Source organism: Salvelinus alpinus, chromosome 6 (genome assembly GCF_045679555.1).
Source record: "Salvelinus alpinus chromosome 6, SLU_Salpinus.1, whole genome shotgun sequence".
NCBI classification, from domain to species: Eukaryota; Metazoa; Chordata; class Actinopteri; order Salmoniformes; family Salmonidae; genus Salvelinus; species Salvelinus alpinus.
The window spans coordinates 52,403,736-52,421,134 of NC_092091.1; the positions used below are offsets into that span (position 1 = coordinate 52,403,736).

The 17,399-nt window shown below is 43.4% G+C and overlaps 1 protein-coding gene across 1 annotated transcript; it reads right to left on the minus strand.

Moving 5' to 3' along the window:
* On the minus strand, window positions 1–17,111 carry ufsp2 (ufm1-specific peptidase 2). The gene is made up of 12 exons (XM_071406946.1): window positions 16,984–17,111; window positions 9,679–9,748; window positions 5,754–5,937; window positions 5,379–5,442; window positions 4,970–5,124; window positions 4,381–4,573; window positions 3,105–3,251; window positions 2,856–3,020; window positions 2,224–2,348; window positions 1,970–2,046; window positions 1,451–1,575; window positions 1–176 (listed from the first exon to the last, which is right to left on the minus strand). The coding sequence occupies exons 1-12, from the start codon at window positions 16,984–16,986 to the stop codon at window positions 90–92; spliced, it is 1,395 nt and encodes a 464-aa protein (XP_071263047.1). The 5' UTR covers window positions 16,987–17,111; the 3' UTR covers window positions 1–89.
* Window positions 17,112–17,399: the final 288 nt, after the last annotated feature.

Here is a 17,399-nt window from a genome sequence, read left to right on the forward strand (position 1 = left end):
TCAGATGTTTTGACATTTATTTTCAGATATTTGTTGTAATACTGTTGGACAGGTGCCTGTACACAACACACATTGAAACCTACACACACTCATATGGTCTTTGGTCTCTGAGGCAAACAGAGGTTGTAGTAGGCGTTCTGGTCCCAAAACTCTGGGCCCTTCCATCCGCACCAGCCCTGGGGAAAGAAGACAACACCTCCATTTTGGGTTTTCTCACACAAAATGTCATAACATATGTAGAGAAGGGCAAATAGATTGCAGTTTTTGAGAATATATACTGCAACAATTATACAGCGCTTCTAGATACTGAAGTTTGACTAAATAAGTACATTTCCTCTAAGTTTGATTTACATAATTTTCTTCCACTTCCTGCATTTTGTTCAATACAACTTTTCCTATGGGTGTTCATTTGTCCCATCACCAAACATATACAACTGCTTGTGGGCAAGTGGACATACACTAAAAGTATATGGGCACCCCCTTCAAATTAGTGGATATGGCTATTTCAGCCACAACCGTTGCTGACAGGTATACAATCTCCATAGACAAACATTGGCAGTAGAATGAGCTCAGACTTTCAGGATGACAGCTTTCAAACAAGTCAGTTCATCACATTTCTGCCCTGCTAGAGCTGCCCCAGTCAGCTGTAAGTGCTGTGATTTTGAAGTGAAAACACCTAGGAGCAAGGCAACGCTACCTGCCCGAATGCATAGTGCCAACTGTAAAGTTTGGTGGATGAGGAACAATGGTCGGGCTGTTTTTCATGGTTCAGACTAGGCCCCTTAGTTCCAGTGAAGGGCAATCATAACGCATAACAGCATACAATGACATTCTAGATAATTCTGTGCTTCCAAATTTGTGGCAACAGTTTGGGGAAGGCCCTTTCCTGTTTCAGCATGACAATGCCCCTGTGCACAAAGCGAGGTCTATACAGTAATGGTTTGTCGAGATCAGTGTGGAAGAACTTAACTGGCCTGCACAGAGCCCTGATCTCAACCCCATCAAACACCTTTGGGATGAATTGGACCAACTCCATATTAATGCCCATGATGTTGATATGAGATGTTCGACGAGCAGATGTCCACATACTTTTGGTCATGTAGTGTACATTTAAGTGGTAGTGTATCAGATGTTGATGAGAAAGATAGGCACACTCAGGATTGAAGTATCCAGCTGGATCTACACAAAAGATGAGGTCTGAAAACATCAGACAAACGTTCATTTTGGCTTGAACTTTCATTTTAATTAACTCGCCCTTGGACTAACTTGGGACCAGGGCCTGGATGTCTCAAGCGCCTCAGCGTAGGAATGCTGATTTAGGATCAGTTTTGCCTTTTAGATCACAATTAATATGATTACATGGTCAGAGGGGATCTGATCCTAGATCAGCACTCCTATTCTGAAACAGTTTATACATATTGCCCCAGGATTCCATGACACCATCCGGTACCTTGTCCGTGATGACTTGCAGGTCCTCGGCCCCGGTGTAATGTGGGTCCAGGATGAGGTAGCGGATCTGGCCCGTGGTCTCGCTCCACGCCACACCGAGGATAGTGTGTGCTAGGACACCCCCTCCTGGTGTGGAGCAAAATAGAAGGAAATTACAAATCTGCATAGTTTAAATTAACAGATTCAATTTCAAGCAATGTTTGTAGTAACTTTGTTTAAGCTAGACAATGTGACTGCCTGTGCAATGCACACACAACCTAAAAACTGGAAGTATTTACGTGTGAGGGGAGTCGACCAAAATGTTTACCAAAAGCATTCAGCTATTTATTTGACCACATAAATATAGATGCTGTTTATATGAAACTATGTATGACTGTGGTACTGTAGCAAGTACTCATCGGACAGGGCCCAGATCTTATCATTTGAACAGATCTGCAGTACAATCACTACAAGGGATTTGTGCATAATATTAGTCTGTCATCATTGTCTCTACATTGTAATAGTTTCAGTTTTCACTCACCAATCATAATAGGAGTTCCCTCAGAAAGGAAATGGTTGGCCAGTTCTCTGCCTTTGGAGGCCAGCTCAGACCCTTGGCTTTAGGACACACAAACACACAACTAGATGTGAAAACTAAGCAAAAAAGTATGTAATATGGAACACAACTACCTGAAACATTCTGCATTGCCCTGACTGGTGAATTTACATGGACGCATACACGCACAAGCACACACATGCATCCATGCAGGCACATACGCACACACCTCATCTCACCTCACAAACATGATCTTGGAGGTGACCCCCAGCAACTGATCCAGCACAGCCGCGACTTCGATGGAGCCGATCCACTGGCGAGAGCCCAAAAAAGACACTTGCTTGTCTCCAACTTCCACCAGGGCCTGTGGGACAGCGATGGGGAGAAAATAACAAGAATTAACTTGATTTTTAATCAATCATTTAATTGTAAAGTGATTTTCATATACACTCAAAAAAAGAATGGTACTATTAGCTGACATGGCTATGAATTATAGAATCCTATTGACAGTAGTAAAAATGTGATTAAAAACAATGCATTTTATAATAGCCCTATCTACCAGTCAAAGAGTTATAGGCCAACTTGTGGGAAAGGAGAAAGACTCCCATTGTAATCACCTATCAATTCTTATTTACCATGGACTCAGGCTCTACCTGCTGGCTCGAATTCACAGTCTCACATTATTGGAATATGTTCAATAGACAAGTTTAGAGCCACAGCTTTACCAAAGAGAGAGAGTTCTGTATAATAAGAGATAGTTTGCCCAAATCACATTGTAGACCTTACACCTATCCAACACTCATGAATGTATATGGGGTTCGAGGCTAAGGGTCAATTTGGGTTTGAGCAAGAGCCAAGGCTATAGTCCTACCTGTTGGATCTCCTTGTGGGAGGGCACAGCCCGCTCCACGTAGCCCTGCTGCTGGAACCAGGAGCAGATGGTCTGGAGGGAGCGGTAGGCGCAACCCCAGCCGTTGTCGTCCACGCGGTCCTGCATATAGTGGTGGTAGCTATAGACCCCCTGGACCAAGTAAGGCTGGCACAAGGGAGAAACAGATAAGAGCATGTCATTGTGTGTGACACTGTGTGTGTGACAGTGTGTGTGTTTGCGCTGACCAACCTTGCCGTTCTCCAGGGCGGGGTGAATCAGGTGGACATGAGGGTTTCGGAGGTAGCCATCTTTGTAGGGCTCATCAGGAAAATGTAGAGCGTTGGCTCTTCTCAGATATGGCCGGTTGTCTGGCAGCTCAAACAGACTGTGCAGCTCCTACACAGACATAAAACGGCAATATCAAATACATGTACTGTACACAACTTTATTTCTCTAATACTAGACAGTCACTCAGAGCATTTCAAAATAAGAAATATATAATATTTCACATAGTTATTTTACATTTTTCGAACACCTCATATCCTTTCAGATCTATACTGTAGGTAGGGTAGGTTCTCCAGCTCTGGGAGAACAACTGGATGGGCATGATTTTCTTCCAGCCCATCAATAACACACTTAATCAATAAATCATGGTCTTCAGTCTGGGCCAGATGATAGGCTGAATCAGGTGTTACTTCAGGGCTGGAGGGAAAGCCTGCAAAAGCTCAATAGGACTGGGGTTGGAGAACCCTGGTCTAGGGGTACGGGCTAGGTGTCCATTTTGCCTCTTTGTAGAGATGAGATAAGTGGACAGCAATATTCCACATAGCCTGTCAAGGGAAATAGTGGAGCTACTACTATACAGTGGAGGAAAAAGTAACCAATTGTCATACTTGAGTAAAAGTAAAGATACTTTAATAGAAAATGACTCAAGTAAAAGTCACCCAGTAAAATACTACTTGAGTAAAAGTCTAAAGGTATTTGGTTTTAAATAGAATTAAGTGTCAATGTAATTGCTAAAATATACTTAAGTATCAAAATTAAAGTAATTCCTTATATTAAGCAAACCAGTAGGCACAATTTTCTTGTATTTTTAAATATATGGATAGCCAAGGGCACACCAACACTCAGACATCATTTACAAAGGAAGCATTTGTGTTTAGTGAGTCCGCCAGATCAGAGGCAGTAGGGATGACCAGGGGTGCTCTCTTGATAAGTGTGTGAATTGGACCATTTTCTGTTTTGCTAAGCATTCAAAATGTAACGAGTACTTTTGGGTGTCAGGGAAAATGTGTGGAGTATAAAGTACACTATTTTCTTTAGGAATGTAGTGAAGTAAAAGTTGTCAAAAATATAAATAGTAAAGTACAGATAACCCCCCCAAAATATTTAAAGTATTTTACTTAAGTACACCACTGCTACCATATTGCTTAATACCTATCATAGCATTTCACATATACACAAGTGTAGAGTACTAGGAGTAGCATAGTAGGGGCTAGGGGTCCGTTTGGAATTCTTCCCTTGCCTTGCGTCGCGTCTCCAGCTGGCTGTCGGGCACACCCGCTGGGTAGACCACTGTCACCAGGCCCACAGGGGCAGGAAGGAGGAAGTGAAACGGCTGGGGAATAAGCAGGGCCGTCCCTTTCATGTGCCGCAGAGCCACCTTTTCCATGTCACCCAGCTGACTGCACAGCGCCCCCACTAGGGTCCCACAGACACTGCATGTACAACAGACAAAAAGATTTAGAGCCTGATTCAGTTGAACATTATGAGCTGGTTTCCAGGTTTAAACTTAAAAATATTTTTGGGTTAACTAAACAACCAAATTGTCCCTTGCGAATAAGGAAGTTTGAATTGAGATCATATCAGGCTGAGTTTCTTTTGTTTGTTTCACCCTGTTTGTGGTTGTATTGTCTTGTGAACTAACTACATCTCTGGTGGTTATTGATTGACTTATCTATCAGTTTACCTTAGCGTTCTGGTATTGGACATTTGATATAGTTTGACATAATAAAAATATGTACTCTATTCTCCTAAAGCCTGTGTCTAATTTCATTGAAATTGCGTGGAACCAAATCATGTTGTTTCCTTTAGAGTGATTGAGGATGACATACACAGAGATGCTCTCGCTGGAAAGGACACTGACCACGCAGTCCATGGGCAGAGTCGTTTGCAGGAGGTGGTGCTTCTTACTTCCTCTCAGGAGGGTGGGTGCCGAGTGGACGCCTGGCTCTGTCACCTCGGTCATCAGGGTCAGGTTTATGATACCCTGCAAGCAAGCAAGAAAGAAAGAAAGAAAGACAGACAGACAGACAGACAGACAGACAGACAGACAGACAGACAGACAGACAGACAGACAACAAAATACATATGAGGTACAGGAAAACTAAAAACCTCACTAAAAAATTATCTTTTCAATGACAAACAAGTGGCACAGTGGCATGAAAATGTGTGGCGAAGTGATTTACAGGAAGTAGTTCATGTCCGTATACTATTTTTAAGGTATAAAAGCAGCACACTTACTGCTGTTGGATTTTTTAAGTCCTTTTTTGCAGACTTTTTTCTACTGCTTTCCTGGTCATCTGTCCTAAAACAGGATGAGGTTTTTTCCATTTACTTTGGTTTCTATTCCACAATGATCATGTGAGACACTAAACCTGCAATTCGGCCAATAACTTACAGTAGTTGGCTGACATACAGATAGCAGGCAATTGATGCATTAAGTTGCACAAAATAAGTCGTAACTACTTGGTACCTTACTGTTACTAAGTAATAATATCTAATTACCATACTACCATATAAGACAACACCAGGTAAATAGTGGACTCTAAAACAACTTCACTTATAATCTACTTTCCCAGAACATGAGGCTCCAAATTGTGACGTATGATGACTTACTGGATCAACTGTTGGAGATCTTTACATGGTCTGTTCGGAGATATCTCTCCAGCTGTTGCATTTCCTCCTTTGTTAGGCCAAAGAAAAACTGGACTGCTAGAGAGACTGAGAACAAGCGATTCTGCTTTCACCTGGGATCCGAGGGCCTCGAAAGTCCTCGAGATGACCTTTTGTACGTGTGGTACTGTAAAGACACAAGAGACACAATCAATATGACCATTAACAGAGATACCAGATTTCCTTGCAATCAATGGTGAATGTGTATAAAGATACAGATAAGACATCATACATACTTCACAAAACATGAAGTAGTACTCATATTTTAAAACAAAGGTTTCAAAAGATACCAACACTAACTGACTGGTTATAGGCTAGTGTCCTATAGGAGGCCTCCTGCTTCATGTAGTATTTAGATTTGAATAACAAATGTACTTGTTGATACCAAATCAGTGTTTTCCACAAGCACATGGAGTAGCCAGCCAAATAGAAAACAAGCTTTGCAGAGCTGCAAAGAAAAAGCCATATCTCAGACTGGCCAATAAAAATAAATTAAGATGGTTAAAAGAACACAGACACTGGACAGAGGAACTCCCACAGCATCCCGGAGTCGCCTCATCACTGTTGACGTTGAGACTAGTGTTTTGCGGGTACTATTTAATGAAGCTGCCAGTTGAGGACTTGTGAGGCATCTGCTTCTCAAACTAGACACTAATGTACTTGTCAGCTTGCTCAGTTGTGCACAGGGGCCTCCCACTCCTCTTTCTATTCTGGTTAGAGCAAGTTTTGCGCAGATCTGTGAAGGGATTAGTACACAGTGTTGTATCAGATCTTCAGTTTCTTGGCAATTTCTCACATGGAATAGCCTTCATTTCTCAGAACAAGAATAGACTGACGAGTTTCAGAAGAAAGTTATTTGTTTCTGGCCATTTTGAGCCTGTAATCAAACCCACAAATGCTGAAGCTCCAGATACTCAACTAGTCTAAAGGCCAGTTTTATTGCTTCTTTAATCAGGAACACAGTTTTCAGCTTTGCTAACATAATTGAAAAAGGGTTTTTCTAATGATCAATTAGCCTTTTAAAATGATACACTTGGATTTAGCTAACACAACGTGCCATTGGAACACAGGAGTGATGGTTGCTGATAATGGGCCTCTGTACGCCTTTGTAGATATTCCATTAAAAATCTGCCTTTTCCAGCAACAAAAGTAATTTACAACATTAACAATGTCCACACTGTATTTCCAATCAATTTGATGTTATTTTAATGGACATTTCTAAGTGACCCCAAACTTTTGAACGGTAGTGGGTGTGTATGTATGTATGTATGTATGTATGTATGTATGTATGTATGTATGTATGTATGTATGTATGTATGTATGTATGTATGTATGTATGTATGTATGTATATACAGTTGATGTCAGAAGTTTACATACACTTAGGTTGGAGTCATTAAAACTCGTTTTACAACCACTCCACAAATTTCTTAACAAACTATAGTTTTGGCAAGTCGGTTATGACATCTACTTTGTGCATGACACAGGTAATTTTTCCAACAATTGTTGACTTATAATTCACTGTATCACAATTCCAGTGGCTCAGAAGTTTACATACACTAAGTTCACTGTGCCTATAAACAGCTTGGAGAATTCCAGAAAATTATGTCATGGCTTTAGAAGCTTCTGATTGGCTAATTGACATAATTTGAGTCAATTGGAGGTGTACCTGTGGATGTATTTCAAGGCCTACCTTCAAACTCACTGCCTCTTTGCTTGACATCATGGGAAAATCAAAAGAAATCAGCCAAGACCTCAGAAAAAAATTGTAGACCTCCACAAGTCTGGTTCAATCCTTAGGAGCAATTTCCAAACGCCTGAAGGTACCACGTTCATCTGTACAAACAATAGTACGCAAGTATAAACACCATGGGGCCACGCAGCCGTCATACCGCTCAGGAATGAGACGCATTCTGTCTCCTAGAGATGAACGTACTTTGGTGCAAAAAGTGCAAATCAATCCTAGAACAACAGTAAAGGACCTTGTGAAGATGCTGGAGGAAACGGGTACAAAAGTATCTATATCCACAGTAAAACGAGTCCTAAATCGACATAACCTGAAAGGCCGCTCAGCAAGGAAGAAGCCACTGCTCCAAAACCGACATAAAAAAGCCAGACTACGGTTTGCAACTGCACATGGGGACAAAGATCGTATTTTTTGGAGAAATATCCTCTGGTCTGATGAAACAAAAATATAACTGTTTGGCCATAATGACCATCGTTATGTTTGGAGGGAAAAGGGGGAGGCTTGCAAGCCGAAGAACACCATCCCAACCGTGAAGCACGGGGGTGGCAGCATCATGTTGTGGGGGTGCTTTACTGCAGGAGGGACTGGTGCACTTCACAAAATAGTTGGCATCATGAGGGAGGAAAATTAGGTGGATATATTGAAGCAACATCTCAAGACATCAGTCAGGAAGTTAAAGCTTGGTCGCAAATGGGGTCTTCAAATGGACAATGACCCTAAGCATACTTCAAAAGTTGTGGCAAAATGGCTTAAGGATAACAAAATCAAGGTATTGGAGTGGCCATCACAAAGCCCTGACCTTAATCCCATGGAAAATGTGTGGACAGAACTGAAAAAGTGTGTGCGAGCAAGGAGGCCTACAAACCTGACTCAGTTACACCAGCTCTGTCAGGAGGAATGGGCCAAAATTCACCCAACTTATTGTGGGAAGCTTGTGGAAGGCTACCCGAAACATTTGACCCAAGTAAAACAATTTAAAGGCAGTGCTACCAAATACTAAGTGAGTGTATGTAAACTTCTGACCCACTGGGAATGTGATGAATGAAATAAAAGCTGAAATAAATCATTCTCTACTATTATTCTGACATTTCACATTCCTAAAATAAAGTTGTGATCCTAACTGACCTAAGACAGGGAATTTCTACTAGGATTAAATGTCAGGAATTGTGAAAAACTGAGTTGAAATGTATTTGGCTAAGGTGTATTTAAACTTCCGACTTCAACTGTATAAGTCTTTGCTTGGTAAAGCCCCGCTTTATCTCAGCTCACTGGTCACCATAACAACACCCACCCGTAGCACGCGCTCCAGCAGGTATATCTCACTGGTCATCCCCAAAACCAACACCTCCTTCGGCCCCCTTTCCTTCCAGTTCTCTGCTGCCAATGACTGGAACGAATTGCAAAAATCGCTGAAGCTGGAGACTTATACCTCCCTCACTAACTTTAAGCATCAGCTATCTGAGCAGCTCACCGATCGCTGCAGCTGTACACAGCCCATCTGTAAATAGCCCATCAAACTACCTACCTCATCCCCATATTGTTTTTATTTACTTTTTTTGCTCTTTTGCGCACCAGTATTTCTACTTGCACATCATCATCTGCACATCTATCACTCCAGTGTTAATTTGCTAAATTGTAATTACTTTGCTACTATGGCCTATTTATTGCCTTACCTCCTTACTCCATTTGCAAACACTGTATATAGATTTTTCTATTGTTATTGACTGTACTTTTGTTTATCCCATGTCTAACTCTGTGATGTTGTTTTTTGTCGCACTGCTTTGCTTTATCTTGGCCAGGTCGCAGTTGTAAATGAGAACTTGTTTTCAACTGGCCTACCTAGTTAAATAAAGGTGAAATAAAAATTATAAAAAGTATAAATCAGCTATATAGCCGACAGTATGCGCTAGTGGAAAACATGAACGTTAGAACTACCATTTCTGACTTTTACACTTGAGTTTAATGAAATACCCATTAGTTCAGGGCTAATGTTTCTGGATTCTCTCGCACACACACACACACACACACACACACACACACACACACACACACACACACACTTTACGAGCATAACCAACAGAGGAAATGTAAATCACAGGCAGAATTCCCTCTACAGTACATACCATCTGTGCTGTCCAACTGGCACTTGAACTCCAGAGACCCTCTCAAGCGTAAGATGATGTTTCCGACAACCTACATAATGATAAAGTCAGAAAGTTAAAGCTGAATCTGTATAATTTCCAGAAGCTCATTGGTAATTTGTAAGCATTAAATAGTATAGCGTATTAATGTTTTGGGGGGAGATGACGTATGAATACTTCAATTAATGGGATAGTATAACTGCCTACTGTTATCATGACCACACAGGATTTAGCCATTAGGCCTACTCCATTGTTTATGTTTAAGTTGTTGTTATTTGACAATTTCACATGACCATATCTGTATGAAATATAATTGTAGTATGCCCAGACATTTTCATAGTGATGTAGAATACATGAGACTGGCAGAATCGCTGATTTATGAACATATTATGATCAATAATTGTAATATTTCCTCTTTAAACATGTAAAATGGATATGTACACTACCGTTCAAAAGTTTAGGGTCACTTAGAAATGTCCTTGTTTTTGAATGAAAGGCAATTTTTTTGTCCATTAAAATAACATCTAATTGATCAGAAATACAGTGTAGACATTGTTCATGAGGTGAATGACTATTGTAGCTGGAAACGGCAGATTTTTTATCGAATATCTACATAGACGTACAGAGGCCCATTATCAGCAACCATGACTCCTGTTTTCCAATGGCACGTTGTGTTAGCTAATCCAAGTTTATCATTTTAAAAGGCGATCATTAGAAAAATGTATCATTAGAAAAACCCTTTTGCAATTATGTTAGCAAAGCTGAAACGGTTGTCCTGATTAAAGAAGCAATAAAACTGGCCTTCTTTAGACTAGTTGAGTATCTGGAGCTTCAGCAGTTGTGGGTTTGATTACAGGCTCAAAATGGCCAGAAACAAAGACCTTTCTTCCGAAACTTGTCAGTCGATTCTTGTTCTGAGAAATGAAGGCTATTCCATGCGAGAAATTGCCAAGAAACGAAAGATCTCGTACAACGCTGTGCACTACTCCCTTCACAGAACAGAGCAAACTTGCTCTAACCAGAATAGAAAGAGGAGTGGGAGGCCCCGGTGCACAACTGAGCAAGAGGACAAGTACAGTAGAGTGTCTAGTTTGAGAAACAGATGCCTCATAAGTCCTCAACTGGCAGCTTCATTAAATAGTACCCGCAAAACTCCAACGTCAACAGTGAAGAGGCGACTCCGGGATGCTGACCTTCTAGGCAGAGTTGCAAAGAAAGAACCTTATCTCAGACTGGCCAATAAAAAGAAAAGATTAGGATGGGCAAAAGAACACAGACACTGGACAGAGGAACTCTGCCTAGAAGGCCATGGTGCAGGTGGTTACCTCCCGGTGCCATCTCTGGCTGGCCCAATCCAGTTGCCTTCTTGCTAAGGGATGACAGCGGGAAGGGACACAGCGTGCGGTGAAGCAACAGCCTGTTCTTCCCCGGTTTTTGCAGAGGTACTGGGTCATTTATCCCTCACTGAGTTCTTATTCCTCCAAGGGGATCATGACATAAGCTCTCCCAGGGCGTCGGACCGCTGCTCCGTGGCCTTGTTGGCTTGGTTGAGCTTAAGGCTTCACTTTGTGAGAGGTGTGATGGTGTCAACCGCCACCGCCATAGGGACGTGCCTGGGAGACCCAGGTGCTCGGGGTGCAAGAAGAGAGGTGGGCCCTGGCAGGACTCCTGACACACCCTTTCCTGGCCTCGGCGCTTCTCCAGGTCTCAAAGGGCAAAGTGGAAGGAAGGTGTGTCGTCCCCCTGGGTGTTGTCCACAATGCTCGAGGGGTACCGACTCCAATTCCGACTAGGTAGGTTCTACTCCACTTACTTTGGGGTTGCAAAAAGAGACGGAGGGTTTCGACCGATTCTGAACCTCCGCAACCTCAATGGGTACTTGAAGGTACTGAGGTTCCACATGCTGACCCCAGCCGCGTGTTGCAGGCCGTGTCTAGGGACCAGTGGTTTGTGGAGCTGGACCTGAGGGATGCGTACTTCCATGTTCCTGTTCACCCAGCTGATTAGCAGTACCTCTGATTCACTTTCGAAGGGACGGCTTACGAATTCATGGTTCTTCCCTTCGGCCTCTCCTTGGCACACCGCACTTTCACAAAGTGCATGGACGCTGTCCTGGCACCTCTCACGTCCCGAGGATTGTTGATCCTGCATTACTTGGACGATTGGCTGATTTGTGCCCCGACCAGGACCCAGGTCCTGTCAGACAGAGACATGCTCCTGACCCACATCGGTGGGCTGGGCATTACTGTAAATGACAAGAAGAGTCATCTGACGCCCACCCAGAGGGTGGCCTTCATTGGCATGGAACTGGACTCAGTCCTTATGAGAGCACGCCTGCCTACCAGAAGGGTTCAGGCGATCTTATCTTGCCTCAACCACTGCCAACGCCTGTTGGGCTTGCTGACAGCGGCCTCGTTGCAGATTCCCCTGGCCCTGCTCCATCTCCGGCCTCTTCAACGGTGGTTCAACTCCCACTGGCTGCACCCAAAGCGCCACCGTCACCGCCAGCTGCAGGTTACCGCACAGGGCCTCAGGGCATTGTTGAGGTGGCGCTGTCACTCCTTTCTCTCAGGTTGGGTGGAGATGCTGAGGATGTGCCGCCGGGAGCTGGTCAGCACAGACACCTCCCAGATCGGCTGGGTGGGTGTGAGCAAGGGCAGGTTAGCCAGCGGCTGTTGGCTACCCCCTTGGAGCGGCAGGCACATCAATACACTAGAGCTCTGAGCTGTACTGCTGGCCCTGCGGTCTTTCCTTCCACATCTGAAAGGAAGACATGTCCTGGTGAGAATGAACAACACCACAGTGTTGGCTTACATCAACCATCAGGGTGGACTGAGGTCCCACCGCCTCAATCTTATAGCACGGGAGCTCCTTCTTTGGGCTTAGGGCTGTCTAGCGTACCTGACCTCCTGAGTGTGGCAGCGGATATGCTCTCGAGGAAGGGTCCGTCACCTTGGGACTGGAGCCTATATCCCCAGGTGATGCAGCACCTGTGGGACAAGTTTGGGAGGGCGCAGGTGGACCTGTTTGCCTCCCTGGACAATGCACACTGCCCCTTGTGGTACTCCATGTCGGAGCCACGAGGGACTCCAGGCTTGGATGCTCTGGCTCACGATTGGACAGGGCTGGAGCTTTACGCATTCCCCCTTTTCCAGGCTGTGCTGGACAGGACCAGGATGGCAGAGCATCATCTGCTTCTGGTGGCACATACTGGCCCAAACGACCCTGGTTCAGCCTTCTCCTGTCTCTGTTGTCTGGGACAACTTGGCAACTTCCCCCGAGACCTGACTTGCTGTCTCAGGCGGGTGGAACTCTGCGGCATCCGAGGTCACATCTCCTCAGTCTGTGGACTTGGCCACTGAACAGCACCAATGATCCATTTTAGGACTACAGGAGGGTGTAATGAACACCATGCAGAGCGCAAGGGTGCCGGCTACAACCGCGGCATACCAGTTGCACTGGCGGTTGTTCTGCTCTTGGTGCACTGGTATTGAGGTTGTGCCCAAGTCATGTGGGGTGCAGTATGTCCTCAACTACCTGCAGTCTCGCTTGGATGAGGGCTTGGCAGCCTCTACATTGAGAGGGTATTTGGCCGCTATATCTGCTTGCCATGTGGGGTGGATAGACAGGCCAGTGGGGCGCCATCCCTTGGTCTCCAGGTTTATGAAGGGGGTTCGTCGCCTGCGTCCAGCTAGGACACGCTCACTGGCGAGCTGGGATCTGGATGTGGTCTTGGCAGCTTTGGCAAAGCAACCTTTCGAACCGTTGGATTCTGCCTCCCTGAAACACTTCTCTATTCTCTCTTTGTTTTAGAGGGTGGATGAGCTCCATGCTCTTTCGGTAAGTTCTGAGTGCTACCGGGTGGACCCTGGGGGGAGGAGTATATCTCTCCACCCCAACCCTTCATTCCTCCTGAAGGTTCTGTCAGAGAGGCATGTAAAAATCCCTTTTATCCTGTCTGCTTACGACCACCGGCAGTGGTGGCCCTGTGAGGGCACTGGCTGCCTATGTGGAGTGAACACGGTCAGTAAGAACAGACCAGCTCTTTGTCTGCTATGGTGAGAGAGTCCTGGGGCTCGGCTATCAAAGCAGAGGCTCTCTCACTGGATAGTGGACACAATTACGACAGCATACCGCCTGGCTGGCATGCCAGTGCTGGGATCTGTGGTGGCACATTCAACACGAGGTGTGGCTGCATCCTGGGCTCTATTGAGAGGAGTGCCCCTCGCTGAGATCTGTGCTACAGCCAGCTGGGCTTCCTCTTGCACTTTTGCTCTGGAACTATTGGGTAAATGTGGCACCTCCATCTGCGGTTGGTTCAGAGGTCCTGGGCGTCCCCTCCCCTTCCGGGGACTGTGCCGGGACCCCCTTCCACATTGACGGCTCCTGCATCATGGTCCCGCGCTGGAACTTCGCCGCTGGCTGGCCAGGTCCCTATAGCACCAGCTAATCTGGTACGTGTATACCAATATATTGGAGTGATCCAATATAGTGAAACATAAAGGTTATGTATGCAACCACGGTTATGTGAGCTATATGGATCACTCCAATCCTCTACGGTGCTAGAGGTGCCTCCAAAATGATGTAGAGAACGTGTTGCGGCCATGGAGTCTATATATATATATAGGGGCGGACCACCAGCCGTGACACAGGTGTACACGGGAGTAAATCTGTAAATACTCACCTCGGGTGTATCCCTCCGCTGCGGATTGATACCAATATATTGGAGTGATCCATATAGCTCACATAACCGTGGTTACATACGAAACCTTCATTTTCAGCTGTGCTAACATAATTACAAAATGGTTTTCTAATGATCAATTAGCCTTTTAAAATTATAAACTTGGATTAGCTAACACAACGTGCCATTGGAAAACTAGAGTGACGGTTTCTGATAATGGGCCTCCTGTACGCCTATGTAGATATTCCATTAAAAATCAGTCGTTTCCAGCTACAAAAGTCATTTACAACATCAACAATGTTTACACTGTATTTCTGAACAATTAGATGTTATTTTAATGGACAACATTTTTTGCTTTTCTTTCAAAAACAAGGACATTTCTAAGTGACCCCAAACTTTTGAATGGTAGTATACATGTGAATAGTCAAAGATGTGAGCTGATTAAAATAATATACAGTGTTATCCTAGTAGCTGTTTTCATTATGAAGAATATAAACCTGCCCTGTACATTCCATTACAATGTATACTGAACAAAAATATAAAAACGCAACATGCAACAATTTCAACGTTTTTACTGAGTTACAGTTCATATATGGAAATCAGTCAATTTAGATAAATTCATTAGGCCTTAATCTATGGATTTCACATGATGGGCAGGGGCGCAGCAATGGGTGGGCTGGGAGGGCATAGGCCCACCCACTTGGGAGCCAGGCCCAGCCAATCAGAATTAGTTTTTCCCCACAAAGAGGGCTTTATTGCAGACATAAATACACCTCAGTTTCATCAGCTGTCCGGGTGGCTGGTCTCAGACGATCCCGCAAGTGAAGAAGCCTGGATGTGGAGGTCCTGGGCTGGCGTGGTTACACATGGTCTGCGGTTGCGAGGCTGGTTGAACGTACTGCAAAATTCTCTAAAACGCTCTTGGAGGCAGTTTATGGTAGAGAAATTAACATTCAATTCTCTGGCAACAGCTCTGGTGGACATTCCTGCAGTCAGCATGCCAATTGCACGCTCCCGCAAAACTTGAGATATCTGTGGCATTATGTTGTGTGACAAAACTGCACATTTTAGATTGGCCTTTTATTGTCCCCAGCACAAGGTGCAGCTGTGTAATGATCATGCTGTTTAATCAGCTTATTGATATGCCACTCCTGTCAGCTGGATGGATTACCTTGGAAAATAATAAATGCTCACTAAAAGGGATGTAAACAAATGTGTACACAACATTTGAGAGAAATAAGCTTTTTGTGGGTATGGAACATTTCGGGGATCTTTTATTTCAGCTCATGAAACATGGGATCAACACTTTACATGTTGCGTTAATATTTTTGTTCATTATAGTCAAATCTAGTGTTGGCCTGTTAAAGCAAATTATATTACTGCTATGGCCCCATAGTAAGAAAACATCTTAATTTAGAGTAACTACGTATAATGGTTTGCTGCTCTCATCATCATCACGTGAAAACTTATCCTATGGAATTTTACACGTTTCTAGTCCTGTTTTATGAAAACAGTTTATAGGATAACATAGTATACAATATTAATCAGTTCACATACATGACTATTCACATGTACCATGTCAATTTTACATGTTTGAAGATGACATATTGACATTATTGATCAGAAATCAGCGATTCAGACAGCTTTATGGCCACATTCTTACCACAATTATGTGAATAATTGAACATATTTATATCTGGCACACCTGGCTCATGTGGTTGTGTATTCTACATCACTATAAACATTTTTATATATTTTTGGGCATACTACAATTATATTTCATACAGGTATGGTCATGTGAAATTGTCCAATAAGACCCCATTGAGATGTTTGGTGGTCATATTGGAAAAAGGCTTCTGTGGGTTTAATGCATGCATTCTGTTTTGACCCTGTATCTACACATCTTTTTAAAACCTTTTTCTAGCTTTGCGTGTGCAATTTGGTGCCTCTATTACCAAATTCCATTACATGGAATTATATAGTTAAGCTTCCAACATGCTAATGTAAATGGAACAATATGGCCAATTTTTATTTAGAATAGTTGTAGCTGTTATAATTTGAAAGGTATTTTCATGACCTGTCATAACTAGTTGTTAAACAAAGTAAAACATGCATCAGGGCTTCCTTTTTAAAGCCATTTGTACAGGTAATTCTTATGTACCCTAGAGGTCAAAGTTATGTTGAACTGAACTTTACGAAAATGTGTCTGATGGATTACGTTAGCTGTGAATCTAAGCTTTCCGAGCAATAACTTGTTGTATACTGACATGGTTTGTCATAGGGTCAAATCCATATGGGAAAGCTAACACTGCTGCACCGCTCACATGTTTTCCAACAAATCACTATGAGACATCGTTGGCCCACATTTGGGGATCTGGCTCATGGACTTAATCAGAGACTTTGTCAGAAAATACGCGGTCTCCTTATGGAAAAAGCTTCAACTACGTAGCTACCGCGTTGGCTAGCTAGCCACCACTGACTGAACGTATCGTATGCTCGCTAACTGGCTACTTTCATGTTTTGGTGTGATCGGATGCGTGGCAAGCAAAACATGAGCAAATGTAAACATGGCAAACATATGCACAATCCTTTCATGTAACACTTACCATTCTGCAAGCTTAAAATACGATCAAATGTAATGATTTATTCGTTATGTAGACCCTCCAAAACGGAAGTCAGACATGTTTGTTTTCATGTGACGCGCGTCATTTGGCCCAATCAATGACTTCTTCGAGAAAGATAACTCCGCCTGCGTGCTGTGTGGTTTATTACAGCCACAAAGTCAAAATTGTTCCTTGTTGTTGAATTCATAAGAATTCATGAATACAAACATGTGTTTATTGGTCGTATTTTAAGGTTAGTGTTTTTGTATTTGTATTTATTTCCCGGATCCCCATTAGCTGCTGGCATGGGAGCATCTACTCTACCTGGGGTCCAATCAGAATTACATACAATAAACAATAAATAACACAACACATTATTATACCCTACTCTACCATAACATATCTACAATACAAAGTCA